This window comes from Anopheles nili, chromosome 2 (assembly GCF_943737925.1).
Source record: "Anopheles nili chromosome 2, idAnoNiliSN_F5_01, whole genome shotgun sequence".
Taxonomy (NCBI): Eukaryota; Metazoa; Arthropoda; class Insecta; order Diptera; family Culicidae; genus Anopheles; species Anopheles nili.
In genome coordinates this window covers 53,877,051-53,901,743 of record NC_071291.1, presented here as the reverse complement: position 1 = coordinate 53,901,743, position 24,693 = coordinate 53,877,051, and the positions used below count along the sequence as shown (strand labels likewise).

General features: G+C 48.3%; 2 protein-coding genes across 2 annotated transcripts; one reads left to right on the top strand and one right to left on the bottom strand.

Moving 5' to 3' along the window:
- The first annotated feature begins 229 nt into the window (after nt 1-229).
- On the top strand, nt 230-16,867 carry LOC128722120 (uncharacterized). Its single transcript, XM_053815954.1, has 7 exons — nt 230-242; nt 14,301-14,756; nt 14,902-15,146; nt 16,112-16,199; nt 16,302-16,387; nt 16,482-16,649; nt 16,727-16,867. Exons 3-7 carry the CDS (start codon nt 15,042-15,044, stop codon nt 16,811-16,813), a joined length of 534 nt encoding a protein of 177 aa, XP_053671929.1. The 5' UTR covers nt 230-242; nt 14,301-14,756; nt 14,902-15,041; the 3' UTR covers nt 16,814-16,867.
- A 5,464-nt stretch (nt 16,868-22,331) lies between these two features.
- Nucleotides 22,332-23,210, bottom strand: LOC128726097 (uncharacterized). The gene is made up of 3 exons (XM_053819889.1): nt 23,010-23,210; nt 22,701-22,862; nt 22,332-22,574 (listed from the first exon to the last, which is right to left on the bottom strand). The coding sequence occupies exons 1-3, from the start codon at nt 23,208-23,210 to the stop codon at nt 22,332-22,334; spliced, it is 606 nt and encodes a 201-aa protein (XP_053675864.1).
- Between the last annotated feature and the right edge of the window lie 1,483 nt (nt 23,211-24,693).

The window sequence follows — 24,693 nt, the reverse complement described above, 5'->3', positions numbered from 1 at the left end:
AACTGTGTTTGGTTTTTTGTTTTGTTTTTTTCTCCGACGATTTAACCGTAAAGGGTGCTCTTTTTACGCACCCATTTCCATTTGCGAGAAAACGCTACATTTCCATCGAAAACCAGTTAGACCAGCTCTCACACAAATGCAGAAGTGATAATGAAAATGAATCGATTTGAACACAACGCCCAGTGCGCGGTGTGTACGACTTGGTTCCAGGTACGACTGGTCTGCGGTGGATCATAATAAAGGTGAATCACAAAATTATCAATTAGCAACACTTCTGGCGCATGCCAATCAAGGAGCAAGGGGCCTTCATTGCACACAGGCAGATAGCTCATGATAAGCCCTGCGGCACGGAAATTCCATATGCATAATTGCTGGAATCAGTGAGCTGTTACTTGCTCAGCTGCTCAATTTCCCACTTTTCCCATGCCCGTGCGGTGTATGTACAATTTGTACTCTCAACATTAAATATTCAACCGTAAACACCACGTGTTGACTACCAGTGTCATAACGCAAGGACATGCAAAAATAATAATACCAACATCGCAGGTGTTCTGAGCCCGCGAGCCTACACCACGTTCCATAAGCTCGCAAACCAACCATTATTACTCGCTGTTGTGATATGTACCGAATGCAGATGAGCCGGCACCAACGTTCTCCGTTGATAGGAAGCATCACGCGAATCGATTTTGTTTTCTTCCACCAAAATCCCGGCTGATATTACGCCCCACTCCCGTTTTGTCACGCTATCTAAATAATGCCTCTCCTGCAGGCGAATGGAAGCATATCAAGATGGAACGACCGCGAAGGAAGCTTTTCGCGCCATACGAATGTACGCCGGCTGTGGAAAAAAGATAAGCCGCCGTGGTTTCCTCGAGGGAACACAGAGCGATGCCATTAACCACACCGGCTTCCGGGAGAGACACGGAGGATTCTAACGATCTTGATGATGATGTTACCCGTGCCAGGAAACTCCCTAATCTCCCAGCCGCTTTCTCATCGCTCCAGTACGCTTTCCGATGGTTTATTGATGATATTTCACTAGCATCCGTTACTGTCTGGCACTGATTTCCACTTGGCCCATAGGTCGATTGGTTTTTTTTTGTTTCCTTTGCTGCATCTTCCATCGTCCGTGCCTTCCGATTCTGATTCGATCAATTCCATTTCCTACGTGATCGACAGTTTTAAAGGCAAACGAACGCAAGCACCGGTGAACGAAATCCCTAAAGTATGTGTCCATTAAATCGAATCAAATTCGACTGGCGAGGATACGGGTACGAGAGATTCCTAAACAGTTCACGAAAGGATGCACGGAGAAAGCACACCCACGTGACTGCGTGACGATGGAGATTTCAGCACGAGGCTTCCTCGCCGGAGAGCCTTCATAAAAATGCTTTATGGCGCATAAAAAAGACGGAACGGCCTGGGAACAATGGTGTGCGGAAGAAACTCGTCGCAGACACTAAACTTCGTCAATTGCCACGTGAAAAGTAACCGGCTCCGCTTCCACAAGATTTTTGGCAAGCAACGTCAAACAGGTGGAGAAATTTTGTTTGTTCTCTCAATGACGACCCGTATCGCTGGGCTCGAACGAACGTCCAATCAAAATTCCACTCCATCAAGGCCGTTAAAAGTTATGGATCAATAAGTCCTATACACGGTGGGTGCTTCATGGTTTTATTACCACAAAAAATGCACTCACTGCGTGTTGCAATCAATGAAACAAATTACGCCGAAATCAAATGATTATGAACCACAATTACGGGAATTGGAACCGGACACCATGAGAATTTGCTTGCTTGTTATTTGTTTTGCATCGTTCGTGAACGCCTACTAAAACTACGCTTTGTACTAAAAATGTCAATAAACAAGCGTCCTTTCTATTTCAAAATTGAAATCATGGTCACCGCGAATGTTCGGCTGCTCTTTATGGGTATGCGAGGCAACCTGAGCTGTCCGCAGAGACATCATGATGCTATTTCCAGGGTTTCGATCAACACAACAACAGAATACTCTCGATGTCGACATTGGTAGCCGTTCGCCATCGTTTTGTCATCGTTCAATCGATCCGTTAGAACCGTCTCTTATTCGTGCATGCTTTTCCTGGGGCATCGAAAAAAACACAAAACAAAAAACAAACCATCAACCATTATGACGAACAGCATATGGAGGCGTCGATCCATAACGGGTTCACTAATGACCACAAAACAATTTTTCAGCTTCTGGTGTTCCATTTTTTGCATTCATCCCTCGATGATGCCACCCTCGTTTGCTTTCACTCGTTTTTCTCCCTTATCACGCGTATCTAAGAAACCAGATAAAAATAAAGCAGGACTCTCGCTCCACACTATCGCGTGTGGAATTTAAACACAATCACTCACCCACGCTCACAAACGGTGTCGAATGCGTGGTCCTTTTTCATACCTTTTTTAATGGGCCTTCGGGCTCCCATCCGAACCCAATCTCGGAACCACCTCCGGACGAGATTTCCTCCTGGGACGCAAACAAAATGCTTTAACCGACCATCCCACCATTCGTCGAACACGCTGCCGGAACCGGAAGAACGCCGGTTCGGCCCACTACTGGTCTCACGGTTCTCACGTAGCCAAAGCATTCCAGCAACAAAATCGATCTCCATTTTTCTTAATGCGAACAAAAACCCTCCCACTGGGCGCTTTTGTGCGCTGGAGAGCTTGCACTACGACGACGAGTGAATAAAGGAGAGTGGGATTTTTAGATCAAGAACCAGGCTACTCGGCCAGCTGGTTTTGGTTCCGCATCGATGACCGTACCGGAAGGAAGCGATGGTTTGGTGATTTTACCACCGGTATAAGTGACTCGTGTTTTGTGTGTTTCATCGGAAACCGAACGATTAGGCGACTAGTTAAATCCACCAGAAACGTTCGCCTTCTTTCACTTCGATGGGCGGAACTGTTAGATTTTCATTTTTCAGGGAATAAAGCAAATTGCCTTTTTGAATACCTTTTATACTTGTTCTAAAGTAAAATTGAATTTCTTTCCTTTGCGACAAAGTCACACGCTTCAAAAGGATGCTCTAGACACCCCACTTCTAATTTTTTTGTTTTATTTTTATCCATGGCTACCATGATTGCTTTCGTTTACACTGCGATAGCTTCAATACTTTACCCTTAAGCCGGCGTGGCATGGAATTGTCCTCTCAGATCCAATAAACCCTAAACCCGTTTGATCGATACGATGGGATTTTGGCACTAGCCACAAGAAAAACATGCCAACCATCTTATCCAACCACTCTCCAATAAAAGGACTCCCGTCGACACACTCGAGCTTTCAAAAAGGACTTCTCGGTGAACGGAATTGCTGACCCAGCTTTGCCAGAGTGATCAGCAAGAAATAGTCAGTCATCACTCACGCAGTTCAACCGGAAAGCAAAGGGTTGGGATGAAAAATGTATTAAATTAGGGACTAAGCGAAAGCAAAAAATTAATGTTTCATGCTGACGAAATAATTTTCAACCCCTCGGATATGATTACCCTCGAGCACCTCGTTTCGTGTCGTGTAGCAGTTCGTTTAATCCTCTGCCAGCACAAGATATTCTTAATGCGCGACGGTGAATATGTGTGTTTATATTTTATCTATTTTTTTTTGTTCCGCTTCTTTGCTGCTACGCTTTTCCTACGGTGCTTTTAAAAAATCAATACCAACGGGGTTTCATGGCCATCACGCTTGTGTCTGTTTTTTTTTTGCTTCACATTCGTTTTCCTTTCCCACGAGTTCTCCTAGTGTTCTAACCGTGCGTGAGGGTGTCACCCACAGCGCGTCCCGGTTTTATTCTAGCGCGTCCAGGTCGGCAAACTTTGGCCCCCGAGTCTGGCGGAAATTGATTTCCCGTCCTTGGGTTTTCCATCCTGGCACGCATCCGATCGTTGCGGGACATTTTTCAACCTATTCCGGGTCTCACGCGCGTCGTCGTCCTTTCCAGTCCTCTTTTACCGGTGCGGTGGACATTTTTCGACGTGTCACTTCGGTCGCTAGGGTCGAACGGCAACCGGTTTCCGTTGTGCCCTTGCCCGTCGGGACCAACGCTTGAAAACTTCGCCTAGATGGTGTATTCATATGACACGCAATGGGACATAAACAAAAAAAAACTTCCTCGTTGACAAAGTCTTGGATCCACAGCCCAAATGACACCTTCGAGACGGATCGATACCTACGAGACCCACGGGGAGTATCGTGAGAATTCTCAATTTCATCAAACTCTAATGCTTGCGCCACAAAAAGTGTAGCTAACTCTACCATCGGCCTGTCTGTCTGACGTCGTAAGCTGACCTTTCCATCTCTCGACGAAAAAGACCTGGCTGTCCCATGTCGAAGGATTATGGTCAGATCTGTCAACTAGACGGATCACTCGAGATGTGACAACGCCAACTTCCCACCTCCAACAATTATGAAACCTCTCAAGCTCAAATTTTTAGGCTGCACGCTTTTCTCCCGGGAAGAAGGACATTTAGGACGTTTCACCGACGTCCTGCTTGGTTTCCGTCTACCAACTTCCTTGACCACCACGGTGATACGGTCGCACTGTAGTTGATATTCCACCGAAATTAGCTACAGCCAGACTGGACAACAATTATGCGGTTGACTTTTCATCTGTGGAATTTAATTTCATACTTTCGCTCGCTCTTTCCACCATTCGCCCATTTGCTTTGGACCCTCTGCAAATGTTACCGTCCTGTCGTTTTCAAGTACTGCTCTCCAACGACCCATCTTTGGTTTCAATTGTGATGCCTCGACCACCGTTTCGAGCGTCGCGTGTCGTGTTTTATTGCTGACGCATTCCCACTGCCGTATTATCAGTACGTCTCGTCTTTTACGAGCTTTCATAAAATGCGCAAAGATCATTTTGCCCACTGCTTGTGGGATGGATGGAGCGTGCGGGTGACAAAATGGCTGCGACCAGTGGAAAAAAAACGCTTCATCAAACCGTCGCGGGCGCCATCGCTGCTTCGAAGAAGTCTGTTGTTTATTTTCACGCTCGCTGCGAGTCCGTTGCTTTCCTCATAATTTTCTCTCAGCCACCATTTCCGGGACACTCGAAAGTAGCCGGAGACGCACACGTACGGCTTCACCGTGGATATGTTGTTGACAATGCTTTTTGCTTTTGTTTTCGCCCATTCTGTGCGCGTGTGTTGGTTGCTCCTACTCACTCGATCCACCTCACCACGGTCATTCCAGCGCCTGCTTCAATGGCGGAGGTTGACAGTTCGGATATAAGTTTCAAGCTACTGAAAGCTTTCAGATGGAGCTTCAATGACAGGTTGCTGTGGGTTTAAAGTAGCCTTGCACATCCGCTAGCTAGCAAACCGGCATTTTATTTTACTTTATTTTTTCAAACCGTGATTGTATTTACCCCCCATTTCATTCTCTAGGCAAGGTATTTGGTCTCTGTTTCTTCGCAATTTTACGGCGGAAATTGTGCTTCCCACCCCGCGTGCTTTCAACCGATTCGAGTGGTGTCCACCCGAACGGATCATTGGATTGCTTGAAAGTTTACTCATCCTCTTACCCTAGCCTTCCTGCTCTCCTTTTTTCACATCCACCCCACCAACGAGGTCGAGTGGCCGTGCTCTCAAGCCACTCGCGGTCACAGCGAAGATGTGCCCTTTCCACCTAATTGATATTGATTTTGTAATCAAGCGCAAAACGAGTGAAAAGTTTACTCACTGTTTGCACGCGCAACACCACGAAAAACCATCTGGCGGGTGCCGAATGGAAGGAAAGCGTTCGGGGAGGATTGGTCTGGGAAGGTTTTGTTTGATACCACCTGCTGAAGAGGCGCTTCGGGATTGCATCCGAGCGGCTGGTGAACATGAGCTGAGCTTTGGTGAATTTAATTAAATTTGTGTTGAACGGCAATTGTAGCGTAGACGCGACATGCCACCGAACAACAGGCGACGATGTGTTGTGGGATGCGTCTTTTGAAACTCGAACCCTTACTGCGACAAACGCTCATTGAGGCAATAAATTTGGTGCATCTTTTGGTGTACCGTGATCGATTGACGTGGGAATGTTCACAGTGGAAAATATATTCCAAACGGTATCTCGAAGATGATTTAATGTTTCATGAAACAACCTTTTGCACTGATGCATCGCTAATAAGCATCAAGTTCATCTTGAAATTGCTACTTTTTCTCGGTTCGTTGCACAGGACGCAGGATCTCGTGCAATATGTCGTACCATCGTTGTTATTTTGTCAATGCTAACTGCACTTCATCAGCGGTAAAATATGACATCAACCGGCATCGTTGATGCAATGTGCAATTAATTATTTTTCCCTGAAGTCCACCATGTGTCATCAGCAGAACCATGCCGGAAGCAATGTTACCGAAACATAACACGTCCACATTTTCACTACGTTATTCATGTGTGTGCTTTTTTGCACAACGAACACACATTTGCTCTGCAACCCGAAGCCGTGCTGGACTACTGGCATCTATCAACCAGCTCTTGAGCTTCCGTCCCTTTTCCGCATGTGACGAATGCACCGGAGATCCAACTGGACAGTCTGCACAGGGTGGTTTACTGTCCACACCGTCCATGAGCAATGAAACCATCGTAGGTCACGGATCGCACATCCAATTTATTGACTGTTAGCGACCCGACCATGATCTGGCTCGTATCCACGCCAAACTCTCTCCCAAACATGAATCCTACCGACTACTGTGACATTGAGCTGCGATTAAACGCGGTCCGGGAAACCGAACGCTGGATATATCCAATTTGAGAACGTTTGATGGCATAGCCATGGAATGTTATTACATTCGCTCGAAACTGACAGGCACCAGGATGGGGCTTTTTTGGTGATTCGGTAAGCACATTGATACCCGTGGAAAAGTTGTTTCGTCGCCAGTTGCATCTGCAGCGTTGACACCCGAGTGTACGTGGGAGAATATTGAGGGACGAATTCCAATCGATTTTTGCATTATTCAAGCACCACAACGAGATCGGAATTCCACGCCAAAAGAACCGTCCGAAAGCGAACGTGACAGGCCGGCTAGTGTTGGCCATATTTAAAAGCATCATCAACATGGGCTAAGCTAGGACTTGATCAGTTTTGCGAGGCTTTCTTATAGGATTTAATAAACACATGGGCCCTCATACTGCGTCACCCTTCATTTCACTCTGGTTATGGTTCATTAGCTTTATACACAGTGGAGATTTACTCTTACGTATGTTGTGTGTCTTGAGCACTATTCGTCCTCGTTTGTGAAGCGCTACTTCCCTTCATACAAGACCTCGCTTCATGCACTTGCATTGGTTCTTCAAATCAATATCCCATTGGATGAGCGATGTTTTGCTACACCAGTTGTACCTAATTCACTTGAAGAAAAAACACATATCCTTTCTACTAGGAAAAGGCTCTGAAAAATGCAATGCAAGGCGTATTTTTGCTATCCTTTTTTGTTTTCTTTCTCTCACGGAATTCTCTGCTCAAGCATCCGTACAGTGTGCTGGCTCGACAGAACCCCATACACACTTAAGATCCATTCGAGTGCCAGACAAACACGATAAAGTAATTGCTCACTTGAGAAAACTCCGGCCAGCGAGTGAGTGTATCGGAACCGTACCATAGATGAGTTCGATAAAATCAGAAGCAATAGAAGTAAATAATCCGAACACGAATGGGTGCGCTTTGTGTGGATGTACTCAACCACCATGGCTCCGACGAGGGTTATAAGGTTGGTTCGTCGAATGAATCGTATGCTCGAGTAGCGACGAGATCCATCGGCCAACCATGCACCCAATGCTACTGGAACGAGCTTTTGCAATCTTATCTAATAGCTGCTTATTTTCTTTTACACAAACCACTGGACATTCGCATGCTCCGTATACCATTGGCTTTCATGCATTCAATCAACTGGTTTTCAAGATTATCGGCTGCATCTCGTTATTTTACGATTGATTTTTTTTCCTGTGTTGAAGTATACTATCGAGTATTGCTTCAACCATGTCAACATTTTCAACAAAAACTTGCTGCTGCCTTCAAATACTTAGCGTATGCAAACACGTCACTACTCTTTGCCTGCATCCTTTTGCAGAATTCATCTCACCCGCACTCAAGGAAGAAGCAAACAAAATTTTCTCGCTATAAATGGTGCAACCTTTAATGGGAGAAAATTAGCTGAATGAAATTTTAACAGCGTCTATAAAACCGGCATCACCGGGCGCACGTCCTAATGTTCACTGAAATTTCGGCTCTTCACCTTGGAGGAAGCTGAAACATTTGCGTCGACGAACTACCACTAACCGGAATCACCGCTTCCAGAATATATTAAATGCATGCATAAGGGTGAGCTTGAATGTAGAGCAAGTTCGAAGAAATTGAGTCATTACGAGCGTTCCGAGAAAGAGTAGCTGACGAATGCCCGAGTCGTTCCACGTGATTCCCGGCAACACAATCTTTGATGCAACTCCTTCTTTTGGCCGCTCTGATCGGAATAATAAAGCAAGTCTTCTAAGCGACGGTTCAAAGTACCGATACCAACTTTGATACAAAAAGTTGTTGCTGGGTGAAGTGAACAGTAATCGTCAAGTTATTTGAGTTTTTTATGTAAAGAGTTGTCATGTCTGCTCAAGTTATGAGTTAAGAATCTAGTAAAACTTTATGACCTGGTTTAGGTACAAAGTGAGTTACCAGCATTGCTCCTAAAATATTGTTTAGGATTCATTTTTAAACAACTGAAACAATTAAGGATACGCGCTGTCACAACTTCTTCGTAAGTGAGGCGAGCTTTCAAAGTTTAGAAACAATTCACGGGCCGCAGACGCTACACAACATGCCTCGCGAAAAGTGAAATTTTTCGCTGCCCACGGTCGCTTTCGCGAAGGTTAAAGGAAAATTTTGCAAAATTCTCGAGCGAACTTTTTCACGCCAATTTCTCAACCATGACTGATCTCTGGGAATGGACTGAATAGAAGCGAGAGAAAAGAAAAGCCACAAACACACAAGCCAAATCAAAAATGCAACAGTTTTATCTGAGTTAATTAAAAACTTCTGCACAGGCGGGGCCGGCGCAGGGATAAAATCGCTCAAGCGTTTTATGCACAACTTTTTCGTTCGGTTCTCTGCATTCTTTGCACCGGCATCGGACTTTCGCAGCAGCGATTCCAAGCGTGTTTGTGCGCGGGAATAAGAGCGCAAGCGGAAGCGAAAGCAAGAAATTATTCAAAGTCAATAGACGATTTGGGTTCGTGTTTTCTTTCTTTTTAATTTCACTTTGTTACATTTCTTTGCCCCTTTTGCTTTCGTCGGGCTTTTGTTAATATCAATCCCCGTCAGCGCAGCTCGCCGTGGAAAGGAAATCCACAGTGCGGAGCACAGCTCGAAATGGCTAACCGTGCTCCTTCGTTTGGGGATTTATTTTGAGAAGTGCTGGCATCCGGAAGCCATTCACAGACACGCAGGCACACAAATGGGGATGGAAAAGCACTAAAACCAACTTCGCATGGAAAAGATGATTCCAACATCGCGAATGGAGCAATGAAAATAGATGGGGTTTTGCAAAAATAAAAAAATAAAGACACGCACACACTGTGAAACAAAAGATAACGGTGCGATTACAATCAGCTGCCATTTTTCTCGCGGGTGGATGAAAAAGCTACCGGTTGTGTGGAAACGAGCGTCCAAAACCGAAATCGAGCCAGCAGAAGCTCGCATGAACACGAACAGGGGCTAGCAAAAAGGTTGAATTTTTCGCCATTCGAAGTAGAAATGGAATACGAGCGATCCAGACAAACCGTTATTTTCCCATGCTGGAGAGCATACTGTGGCGGCAAAACCCAACCATGCATATTTTAATGTGCGGCTGATGTTCGGGTTCGCCTGCCCTCATCTGCACACCCGCACTAGAATAGATAAAATTCAGCATGACTGAGTGGACGAAATCCTGGTTACGGTGAACCAAGGGAAAGTGTGTGGTGAGAACCGCTGCCAGTGTGGGAAAAGAAGTTATGCAGCTTTTTGTCTACCGTCAGGCTGGCTTTTCCGGCCATCCTTTCTCAGCTACCCCCAAAAAGCGGATCACGAGAATTTGGCCGGAACGCTCCGGCCCGAAACGGATCTGCATTTCAATAAGAACTTGCACACATCAAACGACGTGGAACGACAGCATGGTGGTAGTATCCTTTCCCATCCCGTTGAGTTCTCACAGTTTCGCTTCCCATTTCCATCGCGCAGGAGAAAATGATCCGGAATACGGACCAGATATATGGCCCTCTGCTTATTGCATTTTGGATGAAGTTGAGTATGAGATATACCAAATATTGTGTAATGTAGTGTAAATAAGAAAAGCTCTACCGTGTAAGCCCCTCAAAAGGCAGCTAATCTTTTGTTCTCTACGGTCGAACTCAGCGTTTGAAAGGGGGTTTCTTAAGATAAATCCCCGACCCGAAATAAACCATAACGTACTCACGCTCAATATGGCAACCAACAGCATAGCAAGAAAGGTGTAATCCGCTTTAAGGCCAGATTGAGCAGTACAGATTGAATGGTTTAAACAATTGATATACTTTGAGTATGGTAGGAATATGAGTATGGTCTGCTAATAACACTCTACTAACAGTTATTTTTTTTTAATTTTATATACTTCCGGTAGTATTACTTTCATGATTTATTACAATTTATTTTCCATGGCATATTAAAATCTCCTTTTCGACACGCTTTTGAACGTTCTTTGACAGCATATTTTTTCACTCAATCATCTCGCTGTACTTCACATATTGATGGCGTTTTGATGAGCTTTTATCATCGCGCAAATCGAAAAGATAATCAATCATCATAACTGGAAAGTGGCAAAAAACCCAGCAAATGCGTTTTCAATTCTCGCCAGTACCGGGTGCTGGGATAAACGAGAGAAATAAAGTCACACAAAATTGCACAATTTTCACGCATCGTTCCGCGTTCGTTAAAGTTTATTAAATGAACGCACCAAACCGGGCAAATAACGCCCCATCAACACCACAACACCTCGCATTCACTGCACGCGCGCCCCATATACAACGGTGGTGCTTTTTTTTCCCGTATCTATTCAATTAAGATCTTTCCCCCACGGGGCGCCTTGTTGAAATAATCAAATTAATAATAAAACCCACCTCCTCGCGTGGGGAAAGAGCGCGCTCCCGCAGCGCACTCGGCTCCACGCCTCGCTGCATTTCCGGTTGCATCGACGGTTGGAGCGACCAGGCACAAAGGCCACACCAGAGGCAGCAACACTAAACCCACGGTACACCGCCAACACGCTTCATACGAAATGCGGGTCACGTTCGGCGCTTAAAAATGTACTGCTCTCGGATAATCCTCGCCGGTCGGTGCCCGTATCCCGCGACGTCCGATCCAAGGAAATCCTCGACGCCCGGAAGGCACCGACTCCGCAAACAGCCGGATAGCCTTTTAGACGGCAGTCGGGCGGTTTTGGTGCCAGCTGGGTATGCTTTTAAAAGACCGTGCCGTGTGAACGGCACGCAATGAGAACGTCATTATTTTCACCATCACCCAGCACATCCGCACGGCCGTGCGCTGGCAGGTGATGAGTCGGCGGAGTTTTGAGATGGCGCACGCGGACAAAAAAAAAAGCTAACAATAGCGAGTGGTGGAGAAGAAAAAGCACCACCACCCGAGCAACCATGGCACAATCCTTATCACCGCACCGAGCACCGGCTTGATGCCGTAGCGCTTCCGCCGGTATTTATGGTGCGCGATCGACATTGAATTTCCGTGCCATCGCGCGTACCAACACCACCCGACTGGGGACGTACAATATTCATCGGCGAGTGTGCGCCCGCTCGTTCAACCCCAAGGACGGCACCTCGGTTAGCCGCGTTATTCAAATGCCTTCCCAATATATCCGACCTCCAAACAAACACGCCATTATGGGGGCCAACCTCCGGGCTCTCGCCGTTAGTTAAGGGCGGGTTTCACGGAATAACAAACGAAAATACACACCGTGCCGGGCGACGGCATCCGGCCTCGACGAGCTCTCTCCGTAGATGGCTGCGGGGAACAAAACAAAAACACTCAGCCGCGGACCCTGAATGGAGCACCGATACACGAACGGCGGATGTGGGCCGGTTTCGCTCCCAGCGTGGGCTGTGAAAAGCGATCCTTTTGGATGGGGGGAGGGCCATGGTACCGAAAAAAAGAGCAAGAAAGGAAAAAAAAGAAAAAGAACGAAGAGAAAACAATCTGTGTTTGGCTTCTGTTTCATTCGGCTGCCACTTCCAGGTCCGCGGGTTTCCCCCAGTGGGAAATTCATTCCGCGGTTGCCAAGTGATTAAGCCAAATGCTGCGGTTTCCCATTCCCCTGGAATGCGTCCTTTCCCTTGAGTGAGGTCAACGCCACCGCGTCGGGTGGATGCGGTGGGGAGAAATGGAAGAGCGATGGCATGAATGGTTCCACCGCCAGACGACGCGTGTGGCACGCGCTTTAAGGCACGAAACGTAATCCTTCACCGTCTTGACCCGGCGAATGGAGACGCCTGGTGTTTTGTGCGTACCGAACGGTTTCGCCCCGCTCATGGTAATGAATATTCAATCGGCTGCCGGCTGCCGTGGTTTAAATTTACCATGACGCATGACGATTTGATACCATCCCTCCCGGGGCGGTTTACTTTGGCACGTGATGGCAATTAAAATCAAGTAATCGCGTACACGCCACTCACCGACTAGGGGGGGGCTGCCTTAAGTCGCTTCAAAATCGCCATGTTTTAACTACCTCTGCGTACGTTCAACGATGCGCACCGTTTGCTTCACATTTCTGAACCAATTTATGGCCCCTAAAGTGAATTCAAAGGTGACGCAATAGCAATACTCATGCCCTCATTACTTACGAGTTTTCACATCCCTTTGCTGGGAAGACGGCGGCACAACTGAAGAGCGTTCCCCGCCCACGCAGCACTCGAAATCGGCTGATTCTTTCTTCCAGCGACATAAACACACATTTTGCAAACAGTTTACCATAGGGAAAATTGCGCCATATCCGTCAAAGTTTGAATGGGGCGTAGAAAAACAAACAAGCATCAGCGCAAGGACATCAAGCTCCGCCCATTTGAACCTACCGCGTCGAAAGCTTCCGACGTGAATGGATGGGAGAAATGCGGGTGGAAATGGTTGGGTAAACGCTTTCCGACAACTTTCTCCATTCCCAATCGTCGTTTGAGCTGAAGGAAAACGCTCACGCCCACCACCCGATGTAGCACAACTTTCCGCCATTGATTCGCTGCCGACATTCCGTTCCCGCGGTCCCTGTGCACACGCCGAACCCACCGAAAAGGACGAATTCAATCAATTATTATAATTTCACTCCACCGAATGATTTTTCCGCGCTTTGCCGCACATTCCACTGCAACTTTCTCTCCATGGGAAAAGTGTAGTCATGCGAAGGGTGGGAATCGGTTTCCGGGGTTCGGTCGTTTTGCAAACGATCCCACGCAAAACCGTTGCTCCATCAGCTGTGACGCGATTTTTCTCCATCGCATCATCATTTTTTATCGTGCGTTTGATTGAAAAAGTCAAAAAAAAAATTATTCCAAAGTTTATTTCCGTGAAAAACTACCGTCCGAGGGTTGAAGAGTTTTTTTTGGGTTCGTTGTTTTACGTTCCTTCCTTCGTGAATTGAAAAAAAAATGAGAAAATAAAACTCATTGCGCCTTTGATGACAGCGGCACCAGGGTGACTTCAAACCGTGCTGCCATCGCCAGCTGGTTTCCGGTTGTGCGGTCACCCCGGATCCCGGAAGTGATCCCTCGCTGTGATCGGTGTCACCAGACTCGTTCCATTTCAACCACATCTGGGGGTGTTGGAGTTTCACTTCACGGTACGGTGCGAATGATAAATGAAACTACCTCTCGGGCACTTGTGCAACTACTCGAAAGAACGAACAGGCGTCATTTACACGCAGCCAACTCGTCGCCTACTGCTCGAGTGGGTAAAAATGCAAAACTATCAAACGAAACACTCGTCGTAACCGAGTAGGCGAAGCGAAAGCTCGGGCACCAGCTTGCGAGAAGGAAATAACTCTTGCATAACTCTTGCTACGGAGGATAGCAGGATAGCGGATGGAAAAATGCACCAAGCAAAACGCGACCGAAACGCGTGTAGTTACATTCCTTCCATTCCACACCACCCAAGTGCCCTTCATTACGCCATCACCACTGAAATGCGGGGTTGGGAAAGTTTTCCATGCAAACAAAAAAAAACTACACTCCATTCCACTACACTCGCTAGCTCTTGTTACTAATGCAGTTCGTTCGCTCGTTCGTCTTTACAGCGTACCAGTTCCGGTAGGACCTGCGGCAGCATCGTAAACCCGGCGCAGTACTGCTAAGGGAACGTTTGAACACCAACGAGTGCGAACAGGAACGCAAAACAAAACGTTAATATTTATCTGCTGTTCCCGCTGGCGCAAACAAAGCGTCCCGTGTGTAATCGCGTCGTTGTCGAGGCGGTTGGCAACCTTCGCAATAAATTGAAAACAGATTGCATATTGCGAACCGAGACTGTGACCGGGTGGACCAGCGAGCAGCGAGTGAAACGTAATTAAGTGAAATGATTCCATCGCTACGGGCGCACAAGCGACGGTCGAGCTGCCGAGAGATACGATCACCACTGGCCAGTCCGATGACGGTGTCTTGCGCAACCGTTACAATGTAACCCACCACGGTTGGCGTCTCCATTTGGCGGTTACCGAACATCGTGAACATCGGGCGTGCGACGCTTGTTACACGTGAGTGGAATCAGAACCGATGCTTCCAGAATTTCCCACTGGCCAACGGGTTTTAAAGTGCACTCTATTCGCCTGCGCTCTCCATTCGCCCACACGCGCATCTTCGGGTGCTTCCTTGCGGGCTTCGTAACAACGCGAACAAAAGGACGTGAAATTGCACCGGAGTTGGTCGGGGGAAAAAACACATTAAAAGCGACCGCGTACATTTAGCCCACCAAATCCCCGGCCGTAAAGCAACGAAGGCAACATATATTTCAACCCACCCAGAGCCTAAAGCGCACCATCATGAAGTCCGCCATCCTGTACCCGTACGGTCCGCTGCGCGCTAATGGCTGCTGCCGGATGCTGCACGCCAAACATTTGGCACTAACGAGCGCCATCTACACGCTGGTAAGCTGCGCTGTGCTTTTTACCTTCCTTCTCTTTTGCTCTCTCTTTCACTAGCACGTTCTCTTTCACTCGAGCGCGCCTCGCGTGCCTTTTTGCCGCCACTAATTAACCATTGGCATGAAGTTTTCGGTGCTGGCCAGGCTTCAAGGCATCCAGCTTGCGAACGCCACGGCAAGCGGATGTATTTAGCGCACCAGAACGCGAGCCACCGCTCGAGGCCCACTTCTTGTAACTTGTCTTCTTTTTTTTTTAATGAACCCCCATTTCTCTACCTACCAAACGACCCGAAAGTCACTCGCCACGTGGCACTACATTACGCGCGGGAGCACCTAATTACCGCCCTAATAGCTAGCAGCTCGCTTGGCCAGTACGCCAAGTGCCGTTTGACGGTGGCACCGAAACAGTCACCGAAATGCGCTTCCAATTAGCGCGCCATTTAAAAGGCTGCCAATCAGCGTGAGCTGACCGAAAAATTGCTCTTCACCTGCAGCACTTGTGCGAACGGTAGTGCACTAGCGATTTTCACCATTTTAGCGCACTCGTTTTCACCATTTTAGCGCACAGCCCTAAAAAAGGGCACCACACCTTGCTTGGTATGGCCGGTAGAACGAACGCCTACGGGGCCCATTCATCTTGCCACCCTGGTGGCAGGACATGATTGAGTGTGAATTAAAGCTCCTTAACGGTAGCCATTATGCGAGAGATTAGGTAAATTGCATCCGATATCAACGACACACCACTCGCTCGCGTGTTCAGGCGGATGTTCTACCGAAAACGATACGTCACGTTGCTAAGCGCAAGGATGGTGATGCGATACCATCGAAATGTCAGCACCGAATTTTCGCTCCCATCTTAGCAGGCGTTAAGCAACTTTCCCACTTCCTATCTCACACTCTGCTTTTCTCTTTCTATCTCTCTCTCTCTCACTCACGTTCGCTATCTCACTCGGCGCTTCTCACTTGCAGAACATTTCGATCCTGGTCGTGTTGCTCTACTCGTGGCGCATCAGCGTGAACGTAAAGAAGTACGGCGACCTGGAGGACGTGTATTACGGTAAGTGTGTGCGTATGGGCTATCGGGGCGATCCAATTATCGGGTTTTCCGGCTCTAATCGGCTCCACTTCCTCACTCATCTGCCTCCTCCTCGACCGGCAGGTGTCCAGATAGCGTATTTCGCCATCATCGGCACGCAATGCTCGATGATCCTGCTCAGCGTGGTGCTCATTTTCGGCATCTATCGGGTAAGTCGCATATGCGATGAGTTTTCCCAACCCCCCCTCCGCCAGAAGTGTGCTATTTTCCACCATCCCCGTCGTCGTCTCTCGTTTCGCGCAGGAAAACATCGGTCTGGTCGTACCGTGGATAATCGGATTCATCACCTTCATGGCGCTGGAAGCGGTCGCCATGGTCTACTCGAACGTTCTGCGGGACCACGTGAACCGGCAGTTTGATTCGCTCTGCAAGGCGGAGGTGGCGTTTTTCGTGTCACGTGCCATCATCAACGTAAGTATAGCAGCGTGATTGGGCGGGTTTTGAGTGTCAACTCACATTTTCTCACGATCATTCACCCTTCACCACAGACGATGGCCATGTGGGCAGTGACACGGTTCTACAACCTGCTGCGCGCTGGTGTCACCTGGAAGGGTCCGGAACTGATCGAGCTATGACACAACTCGAACGAGACGGAAAAGACGCTAGCGTCCTTCCGCGAGGAAACTCACCTGATCGTACGCATCCCTTGCGCAACTGGGGATGAACCGAGCCGAGCACGACGAGGACTTGCGCGTGCCGATGAGGACGATCATTTGGAGGACGGTGCGGAAGCGGATGCTACAGACACGGATGATAATATGCTGGGTGGTGGTGCTGGTGTTGGACGACAGGCACGATGCACGGGCTGGCCCGGTGAGGACGATGAGGATGCGCAGGATGACGCGAAAAGCGCCGGCAGTGGCAGTGACGAGGACGATTCGCTGTTGGTGGCGTACGACAGCAACTCGGTCGCGTCCGTTTGACAATATCGTAAGCTCCTGCGGTACGCCGCGGTCGAGCTGCAGCGGCAGGCGGATAGTGCCGTGCTGCTGTGCCTGGTCGTGCTGTGTGTTGAGGTGTACGCGCAGGTTTGCATATTCTTCTGAACCGCGGGAGCGCTAGTTAAGTAAGGTGTTGTGAAACTCTGTTACAAAACAAAATATACACTAAAACGGATGCCCATTGGAAAAACCGGAGTGGCGTTGTTGATGCCACAAAATCGGATCCGGTCGATACGACCGTAGCTTGTAAATAGGGCAGCGAGACCATCTACCATCATGTTAGCGGTTATAGATATACATAGATATATATATACACACACATACATAAATGTGCAGCAGTACAACGCGAGCTGTAAAACACAGCTCGCAGGGCATAAATGCTAAAAACTTACTATAACAAAACCCATTAGCTGGGCGGCAGACCTGGAAAGCGAAACAATAAATGTGCTGCTGCGCAGCGTTGGTACAACTTGATGTATGTCTGTGTTTTTTGGCAATTTAATTACTATTTTTGAAGAACAACTCGTGACGTCCTGTATTGATTAATTTTGTTGGATTTCGTTGCATTTTATGTCTCAAATTGAGTGCGTTATTCGACATTCAGGACCTTTATTTTATCCATTTTTATTTCTCCTATTTATGCTTTATTGTATAATTATATTCATTTTCGTTGAAATTTAAGTCCAAAATTGTATTCGATAATCCACGCTTGTTCCGTTTTCTCCATAACCTAAAATAATCGTTCAAAACCCACCGCAACCAATGCACCGTCGATTGCCATTTCGCTCCTTCAAGTTGCAATCTTGTCCACGATTGCAACGTTAGCGATGCACACACTAATGAGTTGGCAGATGTAAGCCCCCTAAGTAGGCCACGGTAAACGGAGCATTCGCATCGTTAAACTGCTAATTACATTCCTGTAGCTACAGCTCACGTTACTTCCGAAAATTGGCCACTCCTTCGATACAACTCAGCAACGTTGAACGATGAACCTGTGATGGATGTTGCCACGATGCTAACCACCAGGGCTTTGGCCACGATGCAGCTGGCAGCCCGATAAGCCCGGTGGTTCCGTTTACGTTTCATCACACTCCCGCATCGACGGCAAGCTTTACAACCCTAGCAGCGCCCTTCTAGCGCGAAGAACCGAAAACACAAATCCCCATTATGGTCGACCAACTTTCACACAGCGTCCGGCTAAGCCGATAAGGAGGGCGTAATTTAACAAATGAAGCTCCTGCATACTAATAACGCCAAAACGACGAGTAATGCCCAGATTTAGAGCCCCTTGTCCGGATCGCAACGTTCGAAAGCCTTGACCGTGAGAGTGTGTGTACTCGGGCGTCTGTAGCAAACGATAAAACATCTATCCGGAGTTTTGGAGGTCACCGCACACACCAGCACCACTCGCAGCGCAAGAAGGACGTTGTCCGCAGGACCCGCACGGATTCGAACCGAAACCAGGCTACCGAATTGAATTACGCAGCGCCACTGGTTGGTTTTTGAGGGCGCTTGTTTGCGTACCGCATCCGTTCGCTTGAGATTGGCTTGGGGATTTTGGCATCGTAACGGTCATCCCACGTCCGAGACCGGCCAGTTCCGACGCTGGGTTTAAAGACACTCACCCACCGAGAGCTGCTTCGGGATTTCCCGATAACCGGACCAGCATTGTGCATGGTTCTCGGACACCAGAGCACCCAGAGCCGGGGATTCAAAGGAGCTGATTCCACCGCACCTATCTTGCGCGAACGATCGAGCCCGAAATTGACCGGGAGAGTTGCACCATCTAACTTGCGGATTACGTGCAACCAGAACTCGACCGAGTTCGTTGGTTCGTGTAACGTTCAACGGAACCGGACGGGGTGAGTTTTTGGGAAATTGCGAACTATCATATTCCCGCCGTAGCAGTAACGTGTACCTCCGACCGGTCGAGGCCAGGTTTGGGTGAGCTGAGACCGGCCATACGTCTTATTGTGCCCAAAACCTGATAAAGAGGCTTAAGTCCTCAAGCATAAGCCCCGGAGGGGATTTCCACGCTCCTTTGGGAACCACTTAGCTGGACAAACAACCACGAACGGATCATTAGACTTTCGTGCTACGAAAACGACAATGATAATTTTGATTGATTTTTGTTCCGAGAATAGCAATCAACAAATGCAAATGCTGCCTGCTGCCGCCATCAACGTAACGTAGTAGGCCAATGGAACACGACAGAGAATTAGCATTTAGTGTTTGTGTGTGTGCTTTTTGAGATTTGGTTGGTTTGTTTTACTGTTTATGAGAACGTTCCTCGTTAGAACAAATCGAGTAACACTTAGCGAGACATGTGCTAAAACACATGTTGTTGTTTCGTGGGGACTCTCGCTCTCGCTTTTCTCTAGTCGTGCGCATTATTCCCTCACTATCGCTTTTCACCGCTGTATATGCACAAAATTGTCGATGCCTGCTGGGACCGCTGTCAGCGGAGATGGCGTTCTGTACTATCATCAACCCAGCAGGCATCGAAACCACCATCTAGGGACCGCTGGAACCGTACCGGGGAAGGATTCCGTTGGCTAGCCAACGTGCACTAGAATAAATTGCACAAATTGAAACCACACCGATCGGCATCGTACGCCTACCCTCGGAAAAGGCAGCAGACATGCGAGAAATGAAGCGAAAAAACAACGTTGCCCAAAAGCCTGCGGAGTTTTTCCTCCCGGGGTGAAAAACCATCGGTCAGACTCCCCCGGCTGCCAAACGTGACTGCGGGCAGACCGGCCGCATTTCATTTATCAACGGTAATAAATGAATGCAGACTTTTCATGCAAAAAAAAACGCATTTTTTAACGGAGTGGCATCATACACTTTGCCCGTTTGTTTCGTCACCGCTCTTCAACGTGAATTGGATTTTACTGAATGCCTGAATGCCAAAGAAAATGTCTCTGAATTGAAGTGCTCTGCTAGTTCTATTTAAAAAAAATAGTGCGCTACCACAAGCATGTGGTGCTTTTTATGGGCTCAAATACGCTATTTAGTAGAAATGAGTTTACTTATGTAAGAAAGCGCTAATTACCATGCTACACATAGGAACCTCACAAAAGGGAACAGGTTTTTTGTGGTGGAAAATGAGCCTCCTGAAATGAAATCTCACATCTTGGAACGCGTTACTTCAACCCGTTGAGTAGCTTAAACACGGTCCAACGTAGGAAATGATGTTTAAAAAGCGCCACTTAACCGACGCAGAACACAGTGCCAGCAAGAGGTGGCCATTTGGATGCGGTCTAACCGCACAATCACGAAACGGCACGGAAAACGCGACCTCTTCAGGTGTACTCAGGTGCCCGGCATCTAGCCACATGAGTAACATGAAACGGCACCGACAGGCTAGCTTCCGGCAACGGCTTATCCCGTGAAGTTTCCCAAGTGGCCTCTTGTCATTAACATGGCTGCTTTGCATGGCTCCCTGCAAGGCACCCTTGAACCCACACCCGGAAGAAAGGAAAAACCAACATGCACGAGCTATAAACAGGCGATGCCTCTTGACATGGCTTCTCTCATGCAAACGTAAAAGTCACAAGACCGGTTCCGTGGTAAGAGGTGTTGTTTTAAAACAGCGCAAACTTTGTCATCACATTTGCCGTCCGGATGTCTGGCATCAAACTGTTGTGGACCAAGCTGTCGAGGGGTTGGAGAACGAAGAACGAGAACGAAAGGTTAAAAACCCGGCCTGAAGAAGGCACTAAAGGGTGAGTTCAGCCGCATGATTGACGGCCAAGATCCACTCGAGGCGGGAAGGTTAAAGGTCTTCAAGTTCGCTCGGTTTCACGCTTGATCCACGCAAGAGCGCAGCTCGCTTCCTATTACGCCTAACAACCGGTGTTCCCGTATACGGCCAATCTTAGCACCCGGTGTAGGTACAGCAGGCATGGCGTATTCATCGGCTCCAAACCACAAGCCAGGTTTTGCCAGCAGCCATCGGTCCGGGTGCCGTTGACGACACGAGGCCCAATCCCGGTTTCCTATTACTCAGATTGGATTTCAATTTTCACCGCAACGTGTAACAAGTTTGCCGTTAGCTGGGATAGCAGGGAAGCGTACACGTAACTGCCCGTATTGTCCTACACCGGTGCCCCATGCAAAAGTTTTTGCTTATCCATCGGTTCAAAGTTTCGCCCGCAACACTAACCCCAAGGCGTCCGGGGAAAACCCGGCGTTGTAGGCTAACACGGACGCGCTGCGGAAAATTAGTTTCAGCGTTCCCGACGTATCGTAGATGAGAATCGTTTGGCCCGGTATCCGATTAAGGTACGACTAGCGCTACGAAAAGGGGTTGGGCTTTTGAGAGTGGAATTAACACAAAGCCAACCACCACGAGTTGTTGATCACACCTTTCGGGGCACCCGAAACGAGAGCTTGCAGGGATATGCGGTGTATAAACCAAATGAGAAACGAACACGTGTGGCAAGGACACGCGTTTGCAGTCCGGCACAAATAACGGGCATCGACAAATTGACACGTGACCACCGGTTGGTTATTGAAGGCAACCACGTCTCGCTGGTTTGGTTGCTATATAGTCCGCCTCTACCCGTTGCGCATGGAGCCTGATAACAATATCTTCTCGGTGGGGTTTTTGGTAGCGCCACAAATCCAATTGCCGCAAATTGCCAGCAACCAAATAACGCGAACCAGTAAATAAAGCATGAAACCAGAACCACAGCACCTGCCGAAGGCGCAACAAAAAAAAAAGTAAACCATTATTTGCGGTACGGAAAATTTCGCACATTCACAGCGTCGTCCTTTATTTGGCTTACGCAGGGAACTTTTTTCCCTCGAAATAAAAAAAGGAGAGAAAAAACCACCGCCGCCTATGTCCGGATGCCGCGGTATCACGCAGCGCCATCTAGCGTGCATCAATTGAAAGCTGACACAATAAACCATCACCCCTAATCTACGAAAGGCACGTGCGGCGTGCCCGTAGTCACTCGCCCATGGAACGATAAAGTTTCGGGCCGGAGGATACTTTACCCCACCCCCCGGGTGGAGGTTCCCGCAGTCACGTTCGTGCTCATTTTGCTGACGTTCTGGAGGGAAAACCGAGAAAAAAATATCTAAAAAAAACGCAACCATTCACCAGAATCGCCGTCAGCTACGAGCTATGGTTGCTTTCGTGTTAGGTCAGGTGCAGGCTATGGTTCAGGTAGGCCACGATCACTATCGATAGATGGAAGCCAAGCAGCATGACCATTGCCAGCGATTGCCACTTGCTCGGCCCGGTTTGAGGGCAAACGCTGGAGTCAGCCACGGAGATGCCAAACGGTAACGCTGCCAGCGTTCGTGCCGTGAGATAGTTCAGCTCCAGCGTAAGTGTGGCCAGGTGCAGACCGATGTAGGGCAAGAGCAGACGAGGTTTAGACTGGAAAAGCGTCAAAAGAGAGAAAGAGAGTGAGAGCGTGAGAGAGACAGGTATCACTTAGGAAACGTTGCCAATTCAGCGGTTCTATCGGATGGAAATACACCTTTTTTGGGTTTGCACACTAACCGTGAGCAAGCCAACCATCGCCATCACACCGGCGTACACGGTGAGCAGTGACGTTACGAGGGCGAAATTGATTCGCAAATATTCCGGAACGTACCACAGCGGGCGCCATTTCAGGCGACGCTCCCAACCAGCGCGAAACACCAACGCACGCAGCAGCAGCACCTGAACGAGGAAAAGGACACGGAGCGGTTATTACAAACACCAGCGTTGAGGTTTTTGTCGCAGTATCGCGAACCACTGTGGCTCGCAACCGCAACCCTAGGTCCAGGGCTGGTGTGTTGTCATCAATAACGAACGAAAATACACAACCGTTTCGATGGCGCTGATCAACACGGCGTACCACCGCAGCACGGTCGCGTACTGCACCCGATGCACGTGCAGATGTTGCAGGAACGCGACCACAAGTGAACCCTCGACTGGCGGGTGCTGGTGATTGGGAAAGCCTTCCGATGGCACGTTTCCACAGAGTGGTTGGTAGCTGCCCGGGCGAAGGTAGAAGCAGTCACACATTGTTAACCGTGACCGAGGTTGACGATGGCGGCATCAGCAACCGAGCAAACGTGGGGTACGATCGAACGAAACGCGCGGGTTCCAAAAACACGGACGCCAAACTATGCGGCTCGCGGTGCTGGTTCGAACGAGGGCGCACCAGCTACTACGATAGCGTTGGTGCGATGGAAATTCGGTATACCACTTTGGGAGTTTTCTCATGGCACGCTCCGTTGCTACGAAGTTGCCGCATAAGCCCATTTGTCAGTTTTCGAACCGATGAATGCACAAGTTTCACTAGCAAACAATTTTATTCCTAATCATCTAAATAATGGTACGCCAGCGGAATTAGTAACGAACTCTCGTTGAAGTTCGCGTCCGAGCCGTCGTTTTTGGGTCGAACGTCACGCATAACCATACTTTTCGTAGCTGCGTAGGGATCTCGCTCCGTGATCTCGGGAGAGAGCGTGGTAATGGGTTTTTCAGGCTCGTGAGCTAGCTCCAGAATCTCTAACCGTTGCACCAAATTCAAAGCTCGCTTGATGATGCTGTCCAGATATGCCAGAGCTCTTTCCAACGTTTGGAATGCGTATTGAAGGGAAGCTTCTGATCTTCCCACTAGCACTAGAGATTCCTTGCTGAGATCTAGAGATTCCTTTGTAGTTGTCGCGTAAGTTGAGGAATCTGTCTCCGTTATTCCTATTCTTTGTGGGGTGATGCTCGTTGACATTGCGTCGTTGTGTTCTCGGTTGTCTGAACGAACGATCGGTGGTACGTCCGAACTCATACATATTTGAAGTTCTTCATTGAAGTCCTTCCCTGCATCACAGCGATGACGTTGAACCCTGTAATTCACGCAATCAACATTAGGCTGACAGGTTATCAAAGCCCAAGCTGAGCGTTAGACATACCTGCCGTTTGCGTACGTGTAGTACAATCGCGGATCATCAACATCTCCATACCGGTGGTTCGCATCACAAACTAATGCTTTCGTAATAGCAACCTCGTGACGGCTCGCTACCGTATCCAGTACGCTTCGGAACAGTGGAAATGATCCAGCTTTACACAGGTTTTCCGAATCATCATAGTTAGGTAGTATCAAGACACCACGCACGCCAAGCTGATGTGCCTGCAGCGTTCGATTCCGTGCCGTCTGCTCATTGTCGTACACGATGGCAGCTTTCCCACCAAACAGTGAACACGTTGCATGTTTCTCAGAGCCACACTTTGCTGTCTGATCTTGCAGAAGCTCACACACCTGACCGTACGATAGCACTCCGATATGGCTTCGATGAAGTGATCGTGTTATCCGGTGACTCGCTGGATTAAAAACAACCCCCACAGTCAGCACACTAAGCACGATCTTCTCAGCACGCAGCCCGTCCTGGATGAGCCGGTTAACGAGCACGGTTGAGTACTGACGTGGTGTAAACTCATCGACACTGTCTACCGACCCGCCCGTCACCAGATCATTATCCACACCAACCACACTCACGAGGTCTAA